The following is a 17,966-nucleotide window of genomic DNA, read 5'->3' on the forward strand; positions in this document are numbered from 1 at the left end:
TGGCTGCACAGAGGGATGCGCTTCATCACGCTGTGGAAACACATAGCACAGATGACAGACAGATCAGTTGATTTTCGCCTTTTGGTCTTGTCATGGCACTTGTTATGTGCAGGAAAATGACAGATTACCATTTGCCATCCACCCCTGGTGGAGTTTTACCATCTATAAATAGTGTGTATGCATGGTCTTCAATCACTTATGGCCATACCACCCTGAATATGCCCGATCTTGGAAGCTAAGCAGGTAGGCCGGGTAGGCCGGGTCAGTACTTGGATGGGAGACCACCTGGGAACACCCTGGCTGCCTATGTCAACTGCTCAATCTCAAAAATGCAGCACAATTTAAAAGAATTGTTGGGGCAACACATTAAATCACACCGTCACATTATTACTCTTGTTCCCTTGCCCTGTATTATTCAAAAATATCAGACTTTACCTCTATTCAAACGTAATTCCAACAATCTGGCATACATGGAGGGAGAGACGGGATGCGAGAGAAAATAAACGTACAGGATGGTAAACAAAATGTCACACATCAACGCATATCAGAGCTATGTTAAGTGAACAGCTACAGTTATATTATGTTATGTTAAAGGTTATCCACAGATTATTCTAACAATGAATTTCATTACACACAACAAAGGCCCAAGACTTTCACAAGTTATGGATTTTACGAATTCCATGATTTTTCCAGGCCTGTAAAACAAGACTGTAGAATATGACCTGCCCAGGTTTTCCATGACTTTGAGAGCCCTGCACATATGAGAGTGGTGAGATTTCTGCAAGTGTTTTCTCTTTAAAACAAGTTTGTTAATGTTGAGGCAGTTGCCTTGGTGAATTATGAGGACACAGAAGTTGTGATGAAGATAAACAAATCCCTCTCCTCCCTCCCAGTAGATTCCAGATCTAGATTCCAGATGTCAAACACCATGTCCACCAGTGTTTGTAAAACACAGAAGCAGAAGGCATAATGACCTATTTAAGAAAAAATCCTACTGACCTACTTCGTTTACTTACATGCATCTGATACTGCTGGGGGAGAAACACATAATCTGATTCATCAAAACATTTAACTTTTTAACTCAGGGATGACTGCGTTATGGTAAATATATTCACAAAGTGCACTGACTAGAATGTGAGTGCAAGACATCCCGCTGATGGTAATCACCTCTGCAGACATTTTATAGCCCACACATAACACAAAGCTCTCTTACTGAGCCCCATCATGCATGAACACTCAACTATCTGAATGAATTATTCATTCATGCATCAGCCAGACACACACATGCACACACAGAGACATCTTTGCCCTGACAAACTGAGTGCCTCAGCGTAGTGGGATGGGAGGGGCAAAGCCAACATTCAGGTCACAATCTCAGCACCACACCAGGCAGGATGCACAAAGAGCCAGACACCCAACTGGAGGATTTAATGCTGATGGTGCTACATTATACATCTAGGAAAGAGCTGCACATGCCTGGAGGCGGCAGACTTTGTGCTTTCTGTAATGGATAAAAGAGTAAAAATCACGAAGGAGACGCAAATTAATGGAAAATATTTATTCAGTATTTTACCATCTGAAAAAATAGAACTGATTCATAAATCAGAGAGATCTAATTGTCATTTGGAAATTTGGTTTAAAATAAATTAAAAAGCACAGATGAACAGATTGGTGCGTTATCACACCAAGAAGAACTGCAGCAATCGTTGCCTTTGTTATATTATATTTCCCGGCTCTTTCAAACAAAAACATTAACTTATCTTCAGTTACAAACCTATAATCCTTTGATGCCAGGGAACCACAAGTAATGGTGTTCATACTGACGAAGAAAACGTGTACAGAGCGAGACCTGAACCATCTGAACGGAAATATGCTCATCCTGTGACATCACTGTGAGTCATCCAGTCTTTTCCATCATGCAGCATTCAGGTCCAGCTGGAATTTAGCCAGAAGACTGAGATGGTCAGAGGGGAATATGTGATTGGGCAGGCCACTCATTGACATTATGACATCCTCTGATAGGAGGGACAGAGAACCAATCAGCTTCAGACCCCTACTCGCAACGTCACCACCAGCTGAGGAAATAAAGACAACAACAAATAAGTTATCTACAGTAGCAAATTCATTCAGAGCTGCAACACTGGCCTTTGTGTCATGTTGACTCGTACCGTTTTGATTGCAAGGTAAGCTGCGTCTTGGGGTGTAGAAGATGTAGTCGACAGTAGCTCCCGCTTCAAACTGCAGGGTTGTCACTTCTGGTTTGCCAAAGCCTGGAAGAATGTGTTTGTAGACCGACTCCAGGTCTAAACGATGGCTGATGGTGGGTCTGAACCTGTGACTCAAAGCGTATGACTAAAATCACATCTCAGTTCCACTTAACTGAGCCTTTACTCCCCTTTTATACAGTTTCCTGTTGTTATACACAACACACATTGACTTTATGTGAAAGGTGACATGCAAAATGGCTGAATGATTAAACAGGGATGAAGGCAATATGACAAAGACCCTGTTTACATTTGGTTTTAAACAGCATCTTGGACAATCCGATCATAAGTGGACAGCACAAAATGCAAGTGTATATGCCGCCAAGAAGTCTTTTGATCTGATCACTCAAACCATTTGCATAGGTGGTCTGGGGGTGCATTTTAACACATAACTTGTGTGGTACAAACACTAATGTATCCTGATGAATACCTGACAAGGACATAACAGGAAAATTTGTCATCAGTGTAGGACGTGGTTGTTGTTTTGTTGAGGGTCCATCAATGCTCTACAACAACTACAATGATGAGTTGCCGCAGTGTCACGTGATCGTCTACTGTTTTGCCCTATAGAAGGAGACGTGTTGGATTCTGCTTACAGCGATATACCCAACTGTACCGACATTAACATGACTGGAAAGAGGGTGGACACTGTAACCATTTGCTGCGCTCTTTGACCTTCTAGTGTAAGTGAAGCATGACATCTCAACACAAGCTGGGAATGCATTATAGACACAGGTGTGAGGCGATGTGTCCCGGCTGTCCACTTGTGTGTGGATCACTACAACACACTTTAAAACCAACTGAAACAGGGTCAAACACCAGGTAAACTGACCTTTTATCATAAGGCTGAGTTCCCCTTGAAGCATCTGTACATAAAGAGAGGAGACCCAGATAATCACACTATGACGGTAAGAAAGTCAGGTTATGAAAATGGTGGAACAACTGTAAGTGATGTTGTGGTTTCTGTATTCTACCTGGTGTGTTGTCAGTCACGCCTGGGATCTGCTCTAAGTCCAGAGGACGGACACATGCAGCTGGACAGAAGCGCAGCTGCAGCATGAACTCGTGGCTGTACTGACCTTTACCTACACAAGAATATATAGGATAGGAAGTGATGTGAGTGAAGAAAAGAAACATGGAAAAAATAGCACGCTATAACTTCAAACACTGACCTGATCTCTCACTCTCGGTCTTTGGTATCTCCTTGACAGAAGAAGTGTACTGGCAGCTGTCAGAGATTCCCAGATTGCTGGGCCACAGGGGAGCAAACAGTCTGTGACTGTAGACTTTGTGTGACAGGTCCTCTTGACCGGATATCTGTTGGACAGGGTGAATAAATACATAATTACAGAGGTAATTCCTGCAAGCATCATGGCAGAAAACCTCAAGAGCCTGATAGAACTGTTGGAAACAAGTCCACAGGCAGTCATGTGGGAGAGGGCTCAACAGTAAGGACTGCCCAGGGGAAGCAAGAACAAGCAGCTCACTTGGTAACAAAGAAATAATACATTGTTTTTTTCCAAAGCTGCTGATGAAAGTAGCTCAGGAGTGAGCCATCTCGCTTGCTTCTCACCCCTGTTGAGAGCCGCACATGCTCTTGTGAGGAAATGGTGGCAAATAGAGATAAAGTTTATGAGCTGAAGCACAAATGAGGATTTTAATTATCCTGGAAACAGGAGTTTAGTTGCAGGGCGTTAAAGGATGTGGGTGAAACTCAAACTCTGCACTGCACAATTTGAGTACACATTAACGTTGAAACCTGGAGAAGCTAGATACTTTGCAGGCATTTACACTCAGTTATTCTTTGCAGTGTTTTAGCCTCACCATCCATGCTGGTAGACCCTGGAATTCGAGCTCGCCGGTGGTGATCAGCTGGTACAGAGGCATGTGGGGGACAGAGTTAAAGTCCCCACACATAATAAGGTTACAGTGTTCACCTTTGGCCTTACAGGTCTTAACCACGCTGTCCATCTCTGCAAGCATTATAGCTAGCTGAGCCAGCTTCACATCCCCCCTCCTTGGGTTGAAGAGCAGGTGAGTGTTGGCCACGCAGAGGGGTGGGCCCTTCGCCTTGATCTCCAAACCCTGGATGACCACTGGCTGGAGCAACAAGACAAGGCCCACATTGTGGCGGTCCAGCAGCTGTGTCTCAGGCCTGAAGAACTCCAGCATGGTGACTGACAGCTCAGAGAAGCGACTGCTACGGTAGCACGTGGCGCAGCCGTCTGTCTTGGTCCCTGTACGCTGCTTGTACACACAGGTGTAGCCTGGAGCGCCAACATGAGGAGACAACATACAGTATGTCATGTCTTTGTCATAACATCATCCATATTTATTTTCTCAGATGACTTACCCATCTGAGACAGGACTGGATACAGCTGTTCGTGGTAGTGGTTCTCCTGAACTTCTTGGAGACACAGAATCTACACACATGGACACGCACGACTCATTAGTGGACACCTCAAGACTGCATTTAAAATGTGTCTAGTTTCTAGTCTATTTTAAATCAGATGGCACTTGACTTACATCTGGTTCCCATTTCTGTATTTCCTGTAGTAGCAGGCTGCAGCGGTAGCTCCAGTCCAGCACCTCTGGGGGGCAGTGTGTGTACAGCTCCCAGTTCACCTCTAGTAGGTCCTGAGCAAGGATGTTGTAGGACATAACAGTGAAGTCCATCGAGGCCTTTGTGAACGGCTCTGCTGCAGTGGCACTCTCATCCATCTCCTCCCACACCCTCCACATTACTGGGTGGAAAACAAACATACGAGTCTGTGCAAAGTAACAGCTGGATATTAAACTACTGGTGAGTTTAGACAAAGTTGACCGCAGTGGAAATATACAAATGGGAGAGCCAAAAATTAAACTGCTCCAGCAAAGGGAGGTGTCACATTCTCACCTTCAAATGGCACCATCGGTTCTACTGCAGGGTAATAGCTCACGGATGGAAATTGCCACAGTGGGCACTGCATCTCTTCTGCCAGGCCAGGTCCTGCAGGAAAGTGCCAGCCAGTCTGTGTGTCATGCTGCCCGCTGAGATTAAGGTGGGATTGAGTGTTGGAAAGAAGGGAGGAAAACACCAGCTCAGAACTGCTCTCCCCACTTTGCAGTTCATCAGCAGCTGGAGCCACATATTCATCCCAGCACTCAGTTTCTTGAGCCGGAGTCACTGACTCCTCAAAGCTTTGGATCTGTGTTTGTTCTTGTGCTGTATGGGGAGTTTCTTGTATGCTTGGCTCAGCCAGAGTTGCTGGCTCTTCCAGGCTTGGTATCTTTAATATTTCCTGCACTGGGCAGGTGGTTTCTTGATTGTTGTCCTCCGTTTGTAGGCACTCTAACTGTGCCCCAAGAGCTGCCTCTGGACTAATGTCCTCGGCAGGAGAAATACCTCCATCTTCTGTGTTTTCATTCACATGCAACACATCTTGGTGAGCAGTTATTTCCCCGTTGTCTTGCTCGGGAGCTTCCACTTTGTCTTGTTGCCGTCCATTTATTATCTCTGCTTCTTTCTCCTTCACTGCAGACTGCACCTCACTCATCTTTGAAGCTGCCTCACTGTTTGCTTCTTCACACAGGACAGCCATCAGCTGTTCTTTGTCTGTATCAGGGCTTGTATTGTCTTCCTTTTCTTGGCTTGGTTCTTTCATCCTTTCTTTCGTTTCTCCCTTCGTCCCACTGCCTGGGCTGAGCCACTGGTCCAGCATGGTATTCTGAGACTGGATGAAGCTTCTGGTTGTGACAGCACTACCATCCCACACTGCCTTGCCATTAACTTCTGCAGGAGGGAGACCCTTCTTCAAGGCCTCTGTAAGACAAGATCAGCGTTAGAAAACACTTATACATTCATACCAAGATGAAACACGCTGTGCTCTTAAGCTTGTATCATTAAAAAAAAATACTTGTTGTGTCATCTTGAATTACTGAAGAAAACTTGCTCTTGCATGCCTCCACATAAAACAGCGAGTATGATTAATTTACTGATTGGGGTCCAAGTTACATAACAGCAAAAATATATACACAACTCATGCAGTATAATCCAAGACTCATTTATCCAGTTGTTTGCTCAGAACTTCACAAACACATGCATTTTTGCTAAAACCTTACTATTTAAAACTGAACTGAAAGTGAAACTTAGCTACATTCTCCAAAGCCAGACTCCAATACTACATTTTTTTTAGTGAACATGCATGTTTTTGGGAAGCACTGAGCATTACGACTGGATAAATGAGACTTGCATTATACTGCACGTGTTGTTTGAGAGTATGTTAAATGGATGTTTTGATATAGTTTTGCTGTTGTTTTTTTGTTGATCCCCAATCCATAAATTAATGTTTGCTGTACTCCGTGGAGGCATGCCAGAAAGTTTTTTTTTTTTTTAATGAATTCATGATAACACAGCATCACCAATTGATTCACAAATGGTCATTTTGGGGGTATTCCTTAAATTTTTGCCCAAATAATGACAGACACTGTTAAATGTGACATATAAATCTGTCTTTTTTTTATTTTTATTTTTTTTAACTCTTAACATATAATGTGAGCAGACCCACAATGTGAACAGAATCACACACATGTATCTGAAGCATAAAAACAGTACCAAACAGAAAAAGCACACAAAAGCAAAACAAAGTAAAGTAAAAAAAAATAGACCCGAGTGACTTGTGACATAAGGTTCATTTAGAGATTTTAAAGATAGTGCATATATTTATCATTTTGATAGCCTTTTAGTTTTGTCAGAAAGAAATCACTGACAATTATTGTGCCATTTCCTTCATAAATACGAAGAACGTATTTGTTTTGTTTGTAAGGTTTCATTTGCGAATGTGAGATTTGGCAAGAAGTAAAAATAGATTAATAAGGAAAAGGGCATTAATATCTTTGCAACAGTAATCATAGCACCCAATCATATTTCTACAGTGAAAATTAAAATCTGAGAAGATTTTGTTAACTAGTTAAGTCTTTCCAAAGCACATATATAAAATTAGGAGACCAAAATAAGCAGGAGCAAGTTTTCAGGATGCAACTAACAAAAAGCATCACTCTTAAACCTTTTTAAAGAAGGATAAATTTAAATGACACTTATTTTACCTTATTGGGGAACTTTCTTCCAGTTAATATCACTAATAAAATTACTCCAATAAATGTTGCTGCAGGAACAGAGACCATGTTGTCCTGAAACAAAGCTCTTGTTCATGCTTCTATTACAGGAAAAACAAACTTTAATGGAGATTGCGTTGGATCAGGAAGTGACACTGTCAAAGGCAGTGTGGTTGACACTCCTAAATAACGTGCATACCAGATGGGTTAGTGTCAAAACTACAGAAAACTGTTTTAGTGTTGATAAATCTGTCTCCCTGAACATAAACTGCACAGCAAAACAGACACACGTGGCGACGCTGTGACGTCATTGGGGTCGTCTCGAAAGTGCAAGCTAAAAAAAAAAAAAAAAAAAAAAACAAACAGGTGCAAGCTAACACACGCTTCCACGAGCTAAAGTTAAAGTTAGCTGCATAGCAAGTACAAAATGTGCCATAAGTTAGCGTTAGTTAGCTCACACTGGGGAACCACAAAAAGCGCCACACCGAGTTTTAGTTAAAAACACCATCTTGACGCTCGCGCCAACAAATGTCGAGACAAAGTGCTCCGTCAGCAACGACCTACATTTACCAACCGTTAGCTTCCGACAGCTACTCGACTGATATACACAGAGACAGTGAATCTTTACACACAGACACACAGACACTTTAAAACCGTGAAGACAGATTTACCTGAGGGTCGACAGGAAAGGAACCGTGACAGTGGGTAGAGCGCATAATATAACAGGCTGCCAATCATGTTTCTGTGCTGGGATCAGCGCATGCGCAGTGTGGAGTCGTTGGTAGTGCAAAAGGTTAGGGGCCGCAAGTAAATGTCAGAGGTGTGGTTTACTCGTGGATGTGTTTGTCTTGTTTCCTTTCTTTTTAAAATTGTCTTAACATCAGGAAAATACATATACAGCATTCTATAAAAGCAGATAATATTAAAATGTACAACATTCTATAAAATGCCATCTGTGTCATTGCTGCCTTCAGGGACAGTTCTTTACATATGAGCGGAGGGGGTGGTTTTGTTGTTGGTGGTGTTTTTTTTTTTTGTTTTTTTTTTTTACCTTCCCCTAAGCTACAGATATTTTTCCTTCAGCCTCTGGGAGTGACAGAGGGAAATACACAGCCTTCCCTCCACCATACATCAGTTATTAGATTTTAAAAACTTAATCTCTGGTGTTTGAAAGTTACAATTTGAAGACGAAATCCTGGCTTAAAAGTTTTTTTTTTAGTGAGATGTAGAATAAAGTCATTTTCATGAAATATTACTTTGTTAAGCTTATTGTTGTTTTTTTTCATTTTTTTGAGTGTTTGTCACACACGATGTGCCCAAGGACCATCAGAATTTAAAAATCCAGCGATACTTTCTGTGTTTACAATTTATGGCTATGATAACTCTACAAAAAATGTGTGATTTTGACAATATTTAAGGAACACAGGCATGTTTTCTTTAAAAATCGTCTGTAAAAAAAAAATTACAATATACATTCATTCATTTTCTGCAACCGCTTTTCCTGTTAGGGGTCATGGGGCGCTGGAGCCTATCCCAGCTGACATTGAGCAAGAGGCAGGGTACACCCTGGACAGGTCACCAGACTATCACAGGGCTAACAAGAGACAGACAACACACACACATTCACACCTACGGTCAATTTAGAGTCACAAATTAACCTGCATGTCTTTGGACTGTGGGAGGAAGCTGGAGCACCCGGAGAAAACCCACGCTGACCCAGGGAGAACATGCAAACTCCGTACAGAAGGGCTCCCCCACCCTGGGTTCTAACCCCCCCACCCTGGGGTTGAAACCAGGAACCCTCTTTCTTGCTGTGGGGCAACAGTCCTGACCAATGCACCATAAACAAAATACACCAATTTAAATTTGTATGCCCCTGCTAAGCCAAATTAAAAAACACAAGTCTCTCCCCAGTGTTTCAAAAATTATTTGACCTGTCTCCCCCTTTTGCACCACCTTTCCCCCATCAACGAACAGTCCCTTGCATGGTTACTACAAAACAGAGCATTATAACCACACTGAGGCATAAATTGTTGATGTCACCACACATGAAATGTTACCCGAGGGGTAGAATTACCTGCTAAACAGCACAGGCCTATTTCATTTCACAGTGGTTGCTAGCCCATCAGAACACACAGGAATAAATGAACAAATAACCTAAAAACTGAAGCTATTCCCTTTGTTTCTGGGAAACTGTTTCAAACCAAGCATAGGCTCTGGCGGCATACAGCAATGTCGACATTGTCTTTTGAGTCTCTCTGCTTAAAAGATGATGACTTTCCATCCCCGACTCAACCCCACGGCATGGAGGATGAGTTTGACACAGACTTGGAGTCAGATGGTAAGTACAGAAAATTCATTCTTGGAGTTTTTGGATAAATTGTTTTGGAAGCCTTTTTGTTTCTCTTGCTGTGTAACTGTAAATTTGTACTGTTAATTCATAACCTTGTGGTAAAAAGCACTCCAAAGACAAGGCAAATAAATGGCTTGTTTTGACAAAGTGCTGCAGTGACATGCATTCACTGCTGTATGTATAGACAAGGGCCCATACAGTGCACAGAGTTAACATTGCAGAGATGTTTCCTCTGTGGCACTCATATAATGTGGGCTTATTCATTTGTAGAAACAGAGGAGGGCAACAAGGAGACGTCTATATCTGAGGTGTACCTCCAGGCCTGCAGAGTAGTGGGTGTGGTGCCAGTCTCCTACTTTATACGAAACCTTGACTCTACAACCATGACCCTCAGCCACCACGGGCTGGGACCTTTGGGGTGCAAGGCACTTGCTATTGCTTTAGTGGTAAGTTTAAAACAAATGTTACAGAGTACGGCTTTTTTTAAATTAGAAAATTTCTTATAAGCTCCTTGTGTTTAGGCTGACATGCATATTGACACTCTGGAACTGGCAGACAATCACATACAAGCTGAGGGAGCCAAATACCTTGTGGAGATGCTGAGGGCGAACTTCACCCTGCAGCACCTGGTATGTTGGACTGCAAAGCTACCACTAGAGGTCACAAGTGCTTTTAACTTGACTTTTACATTGGAGTGTTCTGCTTTCAGGATTTGTCCAACAACTGTCTGCAGTCTGCAGGAGCTGAGCATGTGGCTAAAGTGTTGCTGGACAACATTTCAATAAAATCTATGAAACTTTCAGGTAATTTCAGGTTAATTAACAGCTTTCAACTGAACTGAAGGGTGACGTACTGAGACCACGCTAATGGAAAGATAAAGAGTGAACAATATCCTACAAGACCAGTAAATTTGATCAGTTTAGATCATTATTTATATTCATTAGTATACTTATTTTGTATATTTAAACACTAAATAGGCCTATTTTGTCCCAACAGGAAATGGATTTACTGATGATGACGCTAAATATTTTGCAGATGCCTTGACAGTAAGTGATTATTTATCAGTTATCCAAACACTGACTTTTAAGGCTTTTGTGACAGATGACACTTAAGGTTGTAGGTAAGGCATTTCCTTAGCACATTATGATGCTCATATTTTCATGTAGATCAATTCCAGAATAAAGGAACTCGACCTGAGCCACAATGAGTTTAGGGGAAAAGGAGGAGAACATTTGGGACAGCTGTTGGGTACGGTAAAATTCACCAATATTAATGTCTTTGTTGATGTGACCGAATGCATTGCTTTACTTTACATGGGCGGGTTATGAGACAATCGGCCCCTGGGCACATATATGCAAAAGGCCCCACCACCTCTCCTTTTATTTACAGGAGCAAGACATACAGACTTTGTGGTGGTTTTGCATCTCTTTGTGGTTTTGTGTCTCCTTGTGGTTGATTTCTGTCTTTTTGTTATTGTCTCAGTAAGGTAATTTTATGTCTTAATGAGGTAATTTTCTGTGTCTTTGTAGTCATTTTGTGTCTCCTGGTGGTTGTTTTGCCCATTTTTGTAGTTCCTTTGCATCTCTTCTTTTTGTGTCTTTTTGTGGTCATTTTAAGTTTCCTCCTGGTCCATATGTGTTAATTGGAGTGACATTTTGCATGTGAAGGGCCCCTTGGTCTTTACCCTGTAGGCCCGCTCAGTAATCCATCCATTTATTAATGTCATGCCAAACAAGAGAAATTACCACAAAAGACTTCTCTCAGATTTTACTTTCTATTTCTGCAGCAAACAACGAGGGTCTTGAGGTGCTCGATCTCAGCTGGAACCATCTCAGAATGAAAGGGGCTGTGGCTTTCTGTGCTGGACTCAAGGTATGGCTGTGTAAGAAATCAGTTTGATCACTGATTTGATATACATCTGACTGCACTCTCCATATTTAGGTGAATATGATGTTAAAACACCTCGACTTATCATGGAACGGTTTTGGGAATGAGGGCGCCCTGGCGATGGGAGAGGCCCTAAAATTCAACAACACACTGGTGCACCTCAACCTGAACAACAACCGCCTCACCAACGAGGGTGTCGGCATGCTGTGCAGGGGCCTCGAGTTTAATGACACACTCCGAGTCCTACTGGTGGGTGGGTGAGACAGTGTTTAACATGCATCATCATTATTCAGATACACTGTAAGGGGATGATTTGTTCTTACATCCTTGTAGCTGGCCTACAACTCTTTAACAGTAGAGGGAGCACTGGCCCTAGTTCATGTGGTGAAGAACACACCTAGAACTGCCTTGGAGGAGATCAACATATGTGTGAGTAACTGTCTCACCACTGTCTGTCTTTCTGTTTTGTCACTTTATTTGATCACATTTAAACAAATTAAACCTTTCATTATTACCCGAGCACAATGAACACCCTGCATCCTGTGTATACCATCCTGTTTTGCTTTTTTACTGAGCAGAACGTGCTGGTAAATGAGACCTTTGTGCATTTGTTGGAGGTGACATGTCAGGAGCATCCCGGTCTGGATGTACAGTACGGAGGAGTCGGTGGCTTCATTGCTAAAAAGCCACCAAAACGTGTTGATCCAATGAAAGTCATCCAGGTCTGTTCTGGTCACATAATGAGAATAAGTATAAATAATAAATACTATAGCCTACTCTCATATTATTTTAGTAAAGCTGTCAAATGATGACAACTCAGTTTGGTTTTGCATGTGTTTCATAAATAACAAAATGTCTTCTCCAATGTTTTTGAAGGATTATTTGGATCAGCGCAAGCTACGCCTGTGGGATTTCTTTCGGAACATCGACAAAGATGGCACCATGCGAGTCCCTGTTGCTGACTTCAGGAAGGCTGTGCAGGTGTCCAGAAAAAAAAAAAAATTGATAAACTGAGCTGAGCAGAGTTAGTGACATTTGCAGGACAGGATACCATGAAATATTCCTCTGAAATCATGTGTGATGAGCTCTCTTCCAGTCCTCTTCACAAATCTGATGCCGATCAGTGACCAGCACACAGTGACAGCTCACACTGAATCAATACTGTGAGGCAGGGATACTGAAATTGCTTTGCTCAGGGGCCACTTTTGTAAAATGACAGGAGGCCAGGGGCCAGGTAATAACCATTAATTAAATTACCTTTAAATTATTTATCAGATAAAAGACCCATAACTCATCTGTCTTTGAAACTCTTCAATTTAAATGAACTGACTATAAAATTCACTTATTAACTAAATTAGGCAACAGGATTGACACTAGGCCTATATGACAAATAAATCAGATATTTTACAGCCAGTTGCAGCAGCCAAACACAGGTCAGGTGTATGCAGGGACATTTCTAGGATTTTAGGACATTCTGAGCTTAGCCCTGACTTCTGTCCGGGGGTCCAGGATTCCTTCTCTGGCACTTTTTTCATTAAAAAAAACTCTATTTTTATGATTTTTTTATGAGCTCTGATACCTCATTAACAAAGTACAAAAAAATCCCAGTATCAATCAGTTTAAATGGTAGAAAATGGTCGGCGGGTACCCTATCGCCAGCCAAATTTGGTCTGTCAGTTCATTTTTATTTATATAGACCAATATCACAAATCACAATTTGCCTCAAAGGGCTTTACAACATAGGACACCCTCTGTCCTTGGATCCTTACAGAGGATAAGGAAAAACTCCCCCCAACAAAGGTTGCATGAGGAACAACTGAGAAGGGATCCCTCTCCCAGGATGGACAGATGCAATAAATGTCATGTGTACAGAACAGATCAACTTAATGAAATACAGTACAGGCAATCCATGTGACAAAATGATGCAGAAAAAAGCAACCATGTTTCTGACTCTGACTTTTCCTTCTGTTCTATGAAACCATGACAGCAATCAAGTATTCCTTTGGATCGATACCAGATTGAGGAGCTGATTCAGAGACTTGATCGTGACAGGACAGGAATGGTGGACTACAGGTGAGCATGTCTCCTGATGTTTGATCCCACTCACAGGTGGGCCTCCTAAATTGTTTCACACAGTAGTCCTGTGATATGTTAAAGTTTATTGTTGCTAAACTATGAGTAGTGACGTTAATGTCAGTTTGTACAGTTTCATCATTGTTTGAATGATGGTGCAGTTCAACACAGTGTTTTCTGGTTGTGAGCTGGGAATTCATCCAGATCTCCACCTTGAATGAGGTCGTAAAAGAGTGATGCAAGTGTATTATTTGATGTGACTGTGCAGGGGACTGGCAGATACAAGGAAACAGATGATGAGGGATCATCGCCGCCAGCTGAGGAAGGTTGAGTCCCGTCAGAAGAAAGAGAAGCAGAAGAGTGATCGTATCCTCAAGACCTTCCAGAGTGCTGTTGAGGCGGTAACACCACGCAGCTCCATGGTCATATCTCCAGGAGGTGCCAAAGAAGATTCAAGTGGTCCTCAGCACTTCTCTGCCACCCCTCTAAGTTCTTGGCACCACATCATCATGTCCAACAGCAGTCGCTATTCCGTCACCAATATGAGCAATGAGCATGTCCACCTGCCCATGTTAGGCGGCACCACGCCTTACCGTCCCACCAGCTCCCCAGCTATGCGCTCGTATTCCCAGCCAAACCTGCTGGATGACTCCCCTCGCTCTTCTCCAGGCAAGTCCATCTCTGCTCAGGGCGTACGCTCCGATCCAGAGATGAGCAACAGCAAGCTTAGCCCCACTGCTAACCACCTGACCAGGTCCAGGCCTGCTCTTAATGCCAAGCAGCCGGTGGTTAAAGCCAAAACCAAGAAAGTGAAGAAAAAGAAAACCATGAAACGTTTGAATAAAGACTCAAAAAATTGAACCATCATGTGACTGTATTGTTCTATCAAACATTACAATTCTGATTCCCCGACATTGTTGGCTCCTTTGTTACAGCTACAACTATCAAATAAAGATTTATTCATCTTGTTTCTAGTCTCTAAAAATGACAAATGTGCCCAGTATATTCAGCGCTCAGACCATCTGGGGAAACAAACACTTCATAACACTTGGGAACTGTGTCAGATGGTACACCTACGCATCTGCGATTCTTTGAATTCTGATGCACACCCAAACATTGGATCATTTCAGACCAACATCAGTGTATTTAATTTCTGTTTGCTGAAGATAACATTAAGTGTTACATCTTGGCATGCGCCTTGGCTAATGGCGCTGTGAACTAGGACAGGTGCAGCAACCTGCAAGATGTTGAGACAGGCTATATAAGCCCCGAGGATCCAGCTATCTCAATCATAACAACTCTGACTGCACCAAGAATGATCGGCTCACTGTATTTCTTAGCTCTGCTGAGCTCCACGTTGGCCTGGGGGGTATGTATGGCATTACTTTGACCAACTGATTCTATTTTACTCTTTGACGCTTTCACATTCGAGGTAAGCTAATCTACTATGTTCATGTGTTTCAGCGTGTAGGCCTGTGGAGCGAAGGGAATGCGAGGAATGGGACAGGAGGTGAAAGCGGGGACAGGTGCACTTGTGATGCCTTCTTGCCCAGTACTACCTTTCCTGTTAGAGACCTGGTGGTTGTGGAGCAGACGGCAGGGGAGATCACACACAAACTGGAGCTGGAGATGGGCAAGGTGCTCAGGCATATTTGAGGCACGTGCAAAAGATGATAACATATTTGAGACAGGCAAGAATGTGTATAATCCTCTTTGTAATGACTTTATTTCAGCTGGAGGACTACGAGACCAAACTGACAGCATACTCAGAAAAGATAATAAGGCTGACGGCAGAAATAGAAATAATGGAGAAGAAACCCGATGCCTACAACGATGCCGACATGGATGAGATGAAGGTGAAGATCAAACAAGTGGAGGCTCTGATCAAAGAGCTGCAGCTCTCCATCAAAGGCTCCACCACTGTCTTCGAGTCTTTGCGCGTAGAGGTAAGTCCTGATGATGGCGGTCACAGCATTAACAAGACATAATGTGAATCCACTGGCAAACCATGTGTTTATTCACAGATCACAGTCATGGTGGAGACCCTGAACAAGCTGGAGAAGGTCTATGACAAGAATCTGGTTCTGGCGACACGTCGGGAGTACATCAAGGTGCAGCTGCAGCTAGAGGAGTGCGAGAGACGCCACCAGGAGCTTTTCAACCCCAACATTGGTAAGCTCATTCACACTGATATGCAGAGCTGGCTGACTCATTAAGAGATACAAGCAGCTGCTAAGGGCCCAGGCTCTAGATGATAGATGATAATGATGATAATGAAATGAAAATTTAACTTTCTAAACATAAACTGACAACATTTCATATCATTTTTGCCAATAAATGGTGATAAAACAAAAAGCTCAGAGACAGGAGCAAGGGACAATTTAGGTAGGTAGGTTAAGTGAGTATTTCTAAGTCTAATTGAAAAATTTGAGGTAAAAAAACATATTCACAGGGTAAATAGGTAATGCCAATACCATATTTACTGTAGTCTATTCAAAGAAAGTGTTGCTGCTAATAAATCTCACTTCAGTCTTTACATGCTTGTTTGTATTATGTGTGCTTGAACTAATATTTCCAATGCACAAGTTCTAGTTTAGTTCTATGTGAACACAATACAATGAAAGGACCCCCCAGACCAAATCCGTCTTAGGGCCAGCCCTGCTGATATCCCCATCTAATCTAAACCCTCCTTGGACTCTAATTTCTCCTTTCTCTTTGCAGGTTCTTGTGCACACACAGGCATCATCAAGGTCAGCAAGCCCATTGTGAGCCAGCTGAACGCCCATCTCAACGCTGAATACAAATATGGAGCCTGGGGAAAAGATTCGAAGCCTGTCCCTGACAGAGAGTCCATGTACTGGTACTCCGGGTACACCAGTGGCTCCATTGTTGACGTTAAGTTCTACACTAACTATAAGAACCTCATTTTGAGAAACCACTTCCAGCATCACAACTTACACAGCAGCTGGTATGGCACAGGGAACAATTTTGTAATCCGCGATAACACACTGTATTATCAGATCAACAGCCCGTTCGGGTTGGCCAAACTGAATTTCACCACCATGAAATATGAGTCCAGGGTGATTCCTAGGGCTAGCACCAGGTTCTCTTACACCAACTCCCCCAATCAGAACTTTGACTTTGCTGCTGATGAGAGCGGCCTGTGGGTGACCTACGCCACAGAGGAGTCCAGTGGCCGGATGGTAATTGCTAAAATAAACGAGCCATCTTTTGGGGTTGAGGAGGAATGGCAGACTAGTGTCTATAAGCCAGGGGTGAGCAATGCCTTCATGGTGTGTGGCGTTCTGTATGCAGTCAGAACAATTGATATCCAAACTGAAGAGATCTTTTACAAGTATGACACCAACACCAAAAAAGAGAGCTACATCAACATTCCCTTTGAGAGGTTCCAGGATAAGTTTTCCAACCTGGACTACAATCCCACTGACCAGAAGCTCTACATGTACAATGATGGCTACTATGTTAACTACCATCTGTGGTTCAACCACACAGTTACAGCCACGGTGGAACCACCATTTCTCCTTTCCTAAAATGTCATCTGTGATTTAATGAAGTATCACACACATTTATGAATGAAACAATGATTGTATCTCTCTTTTTCCCTTGTAGTTCATGTAGCGCATCCTTATTCTTGATCGCCAATAAATTATCTCAAGCATCGAAAAAGTGTCATGTGTGTCCTTGTGCAAGTGTTCATGAAGAGTGCATTATTTTCTAACGATTATTAATTCACCTCACTCCCTTCACACACTCATTCTAGTGCCTCACACACATTCAAATTGAAGTATTGTTTATGGTGGTAGGATCATGCTACTACTCATGACTCAGTTGGCATTTGTACATATCTGACATTTTGAAATGCAGAACTGGATTCTGATCTATATTTAAAAAAATGTTTAAAGACTTGATCTTGATCTTACATTATAAGTAACTTCCATAAACATCCACACAAAAGGAGGAATTCATTCCCACAATTAGATAAGCATTTTGAAACATGTGCAACACTTGATTTTGAAATGCTGGATTGCAGGATCAATAAATCAATTTACTATATTGATTTTTGCATTCTTCATTTTTCTGATGTGCCTACAAACTACCCATTTTCAGCCTGCAGCCATAGTCCAAAGTGGCTAGATTGCTGTTGCAACAGTTTTGGACTAGGCCTTGTTCACAAGACATCTTTACATGTCAAAATAGTAAAAGCACTGATGAAAATAATGACATTATTACAGGCTGAATTATTCATCTGCTTCACTTTGAGGGACCTGATATTG

At 42.4% G+C, this 17,966-nt stretch overlaps 3 protein-coding genes across 3 annotated transcripts; 2 read left to right on the plus strand and 1 right to left on the minus strand.

Moving 5' to 3' along the window:
* Nucleotides 1–1,543: 1,543 nt before the first annotated feature.
* Nucleotides 1,544–8,139, minus strand: angel1 (angel homolog 1 (Drosophila)). The gene is made up of 10 exons (XM_033641884.2): nt 8,030–8,139; nt 5,161–6,066; nt 4,791–5,008; nt 4,618–4,687; nt 4,089–4,531; nt 3,437–3,581; nt 3,239–3,349; nt 3,097–3,130; nt 2,169–2,332; nt 1,544–2,075 (listed from the first exon to the last, which is right to left on the minus strand). Exons 1-10 carry the CDS (start codon nt 8,094–8,096, stop codon nt 1,915–1,917), a joined length of 2,319 nt encoding a protein of 772 aa, XP_033497775.1. The 5' UTR covers nt 8,097–8,139; the 3' UTR covers nt 1,544–1,914.
* A 1,376-nt stretch (nt 8,140–9,515) lies between these two features.
* lrrc74a (leucine rich repeat containing 74A) lies at nt 9,516–14,575 on the plus strand. Its single transcript, XM_033643630.2, has 13 exons — nt 9,516–9,699; nt 9,982–10,157; nt 10,233–10,340; nt 10,421–10,514; nt 10,708–10,757; nt 10,878–10,959; nt 11,498–11,583; nt 11,653–11,847; nt 11,932–12,027; nt 12,177–12,320; nt 12,475–12,579; nt 13,586–13,671; nt 13,940–14,575. The coding sequence occupies exons 1-13, from the start codon at nt 9,591–9,593 to the stop codon at nt 14,529–14,531; spliced, it is 1,923 nt and encodes a 640-aa protein (XP_033499521.2). The 5' UTR covers nt 9,516–9,590; the 3' UTR covers nt 14,532–14,575.
* A 324-nt stretch (nt 14,576–14,899) lies between these two features.
* On the plus strand, nt 14,900–17,358 carry olfm4.1 (olfactomedin 4, tandem duplicate 1). Its single transcript, XM_033642295.2, has 5 exons — nt 14,900–15,040; nt 15,136–15,309; nt 15,405–15,617; nt 15,696–15,843; nt 16,393–17,358. Exons 1-5 carry the CDS (start codon nt 14,987–14,989, stop codon nt 17,220–17,222), a joined length of 1,419 nt encoding a protein of 472 aa, XP_033498186.1. The 5' UTR covers nt 14,900–14,986; the 3' UTR covers nt 17,223–17,358.
* Nucleotides 17,359–17,966: the final 608 nt, after the last annotated feature.

The sequence above is a fragment of the Epinephelus lanceolatus genome, chromosome 15 (genome assembly GCF_041903045.1).
Source record: "Epinephelus lanceolatus isolate andai-2023 chromosome 15, ASM4190304v1, whole genome shotgun sequence".
Lineage (NCBI taxonomy): Eukaryota > Metazoa > Chordata > Actinopteri > Perciformes > Serranidae > Epinephelus > Epinephelus lanceolatus.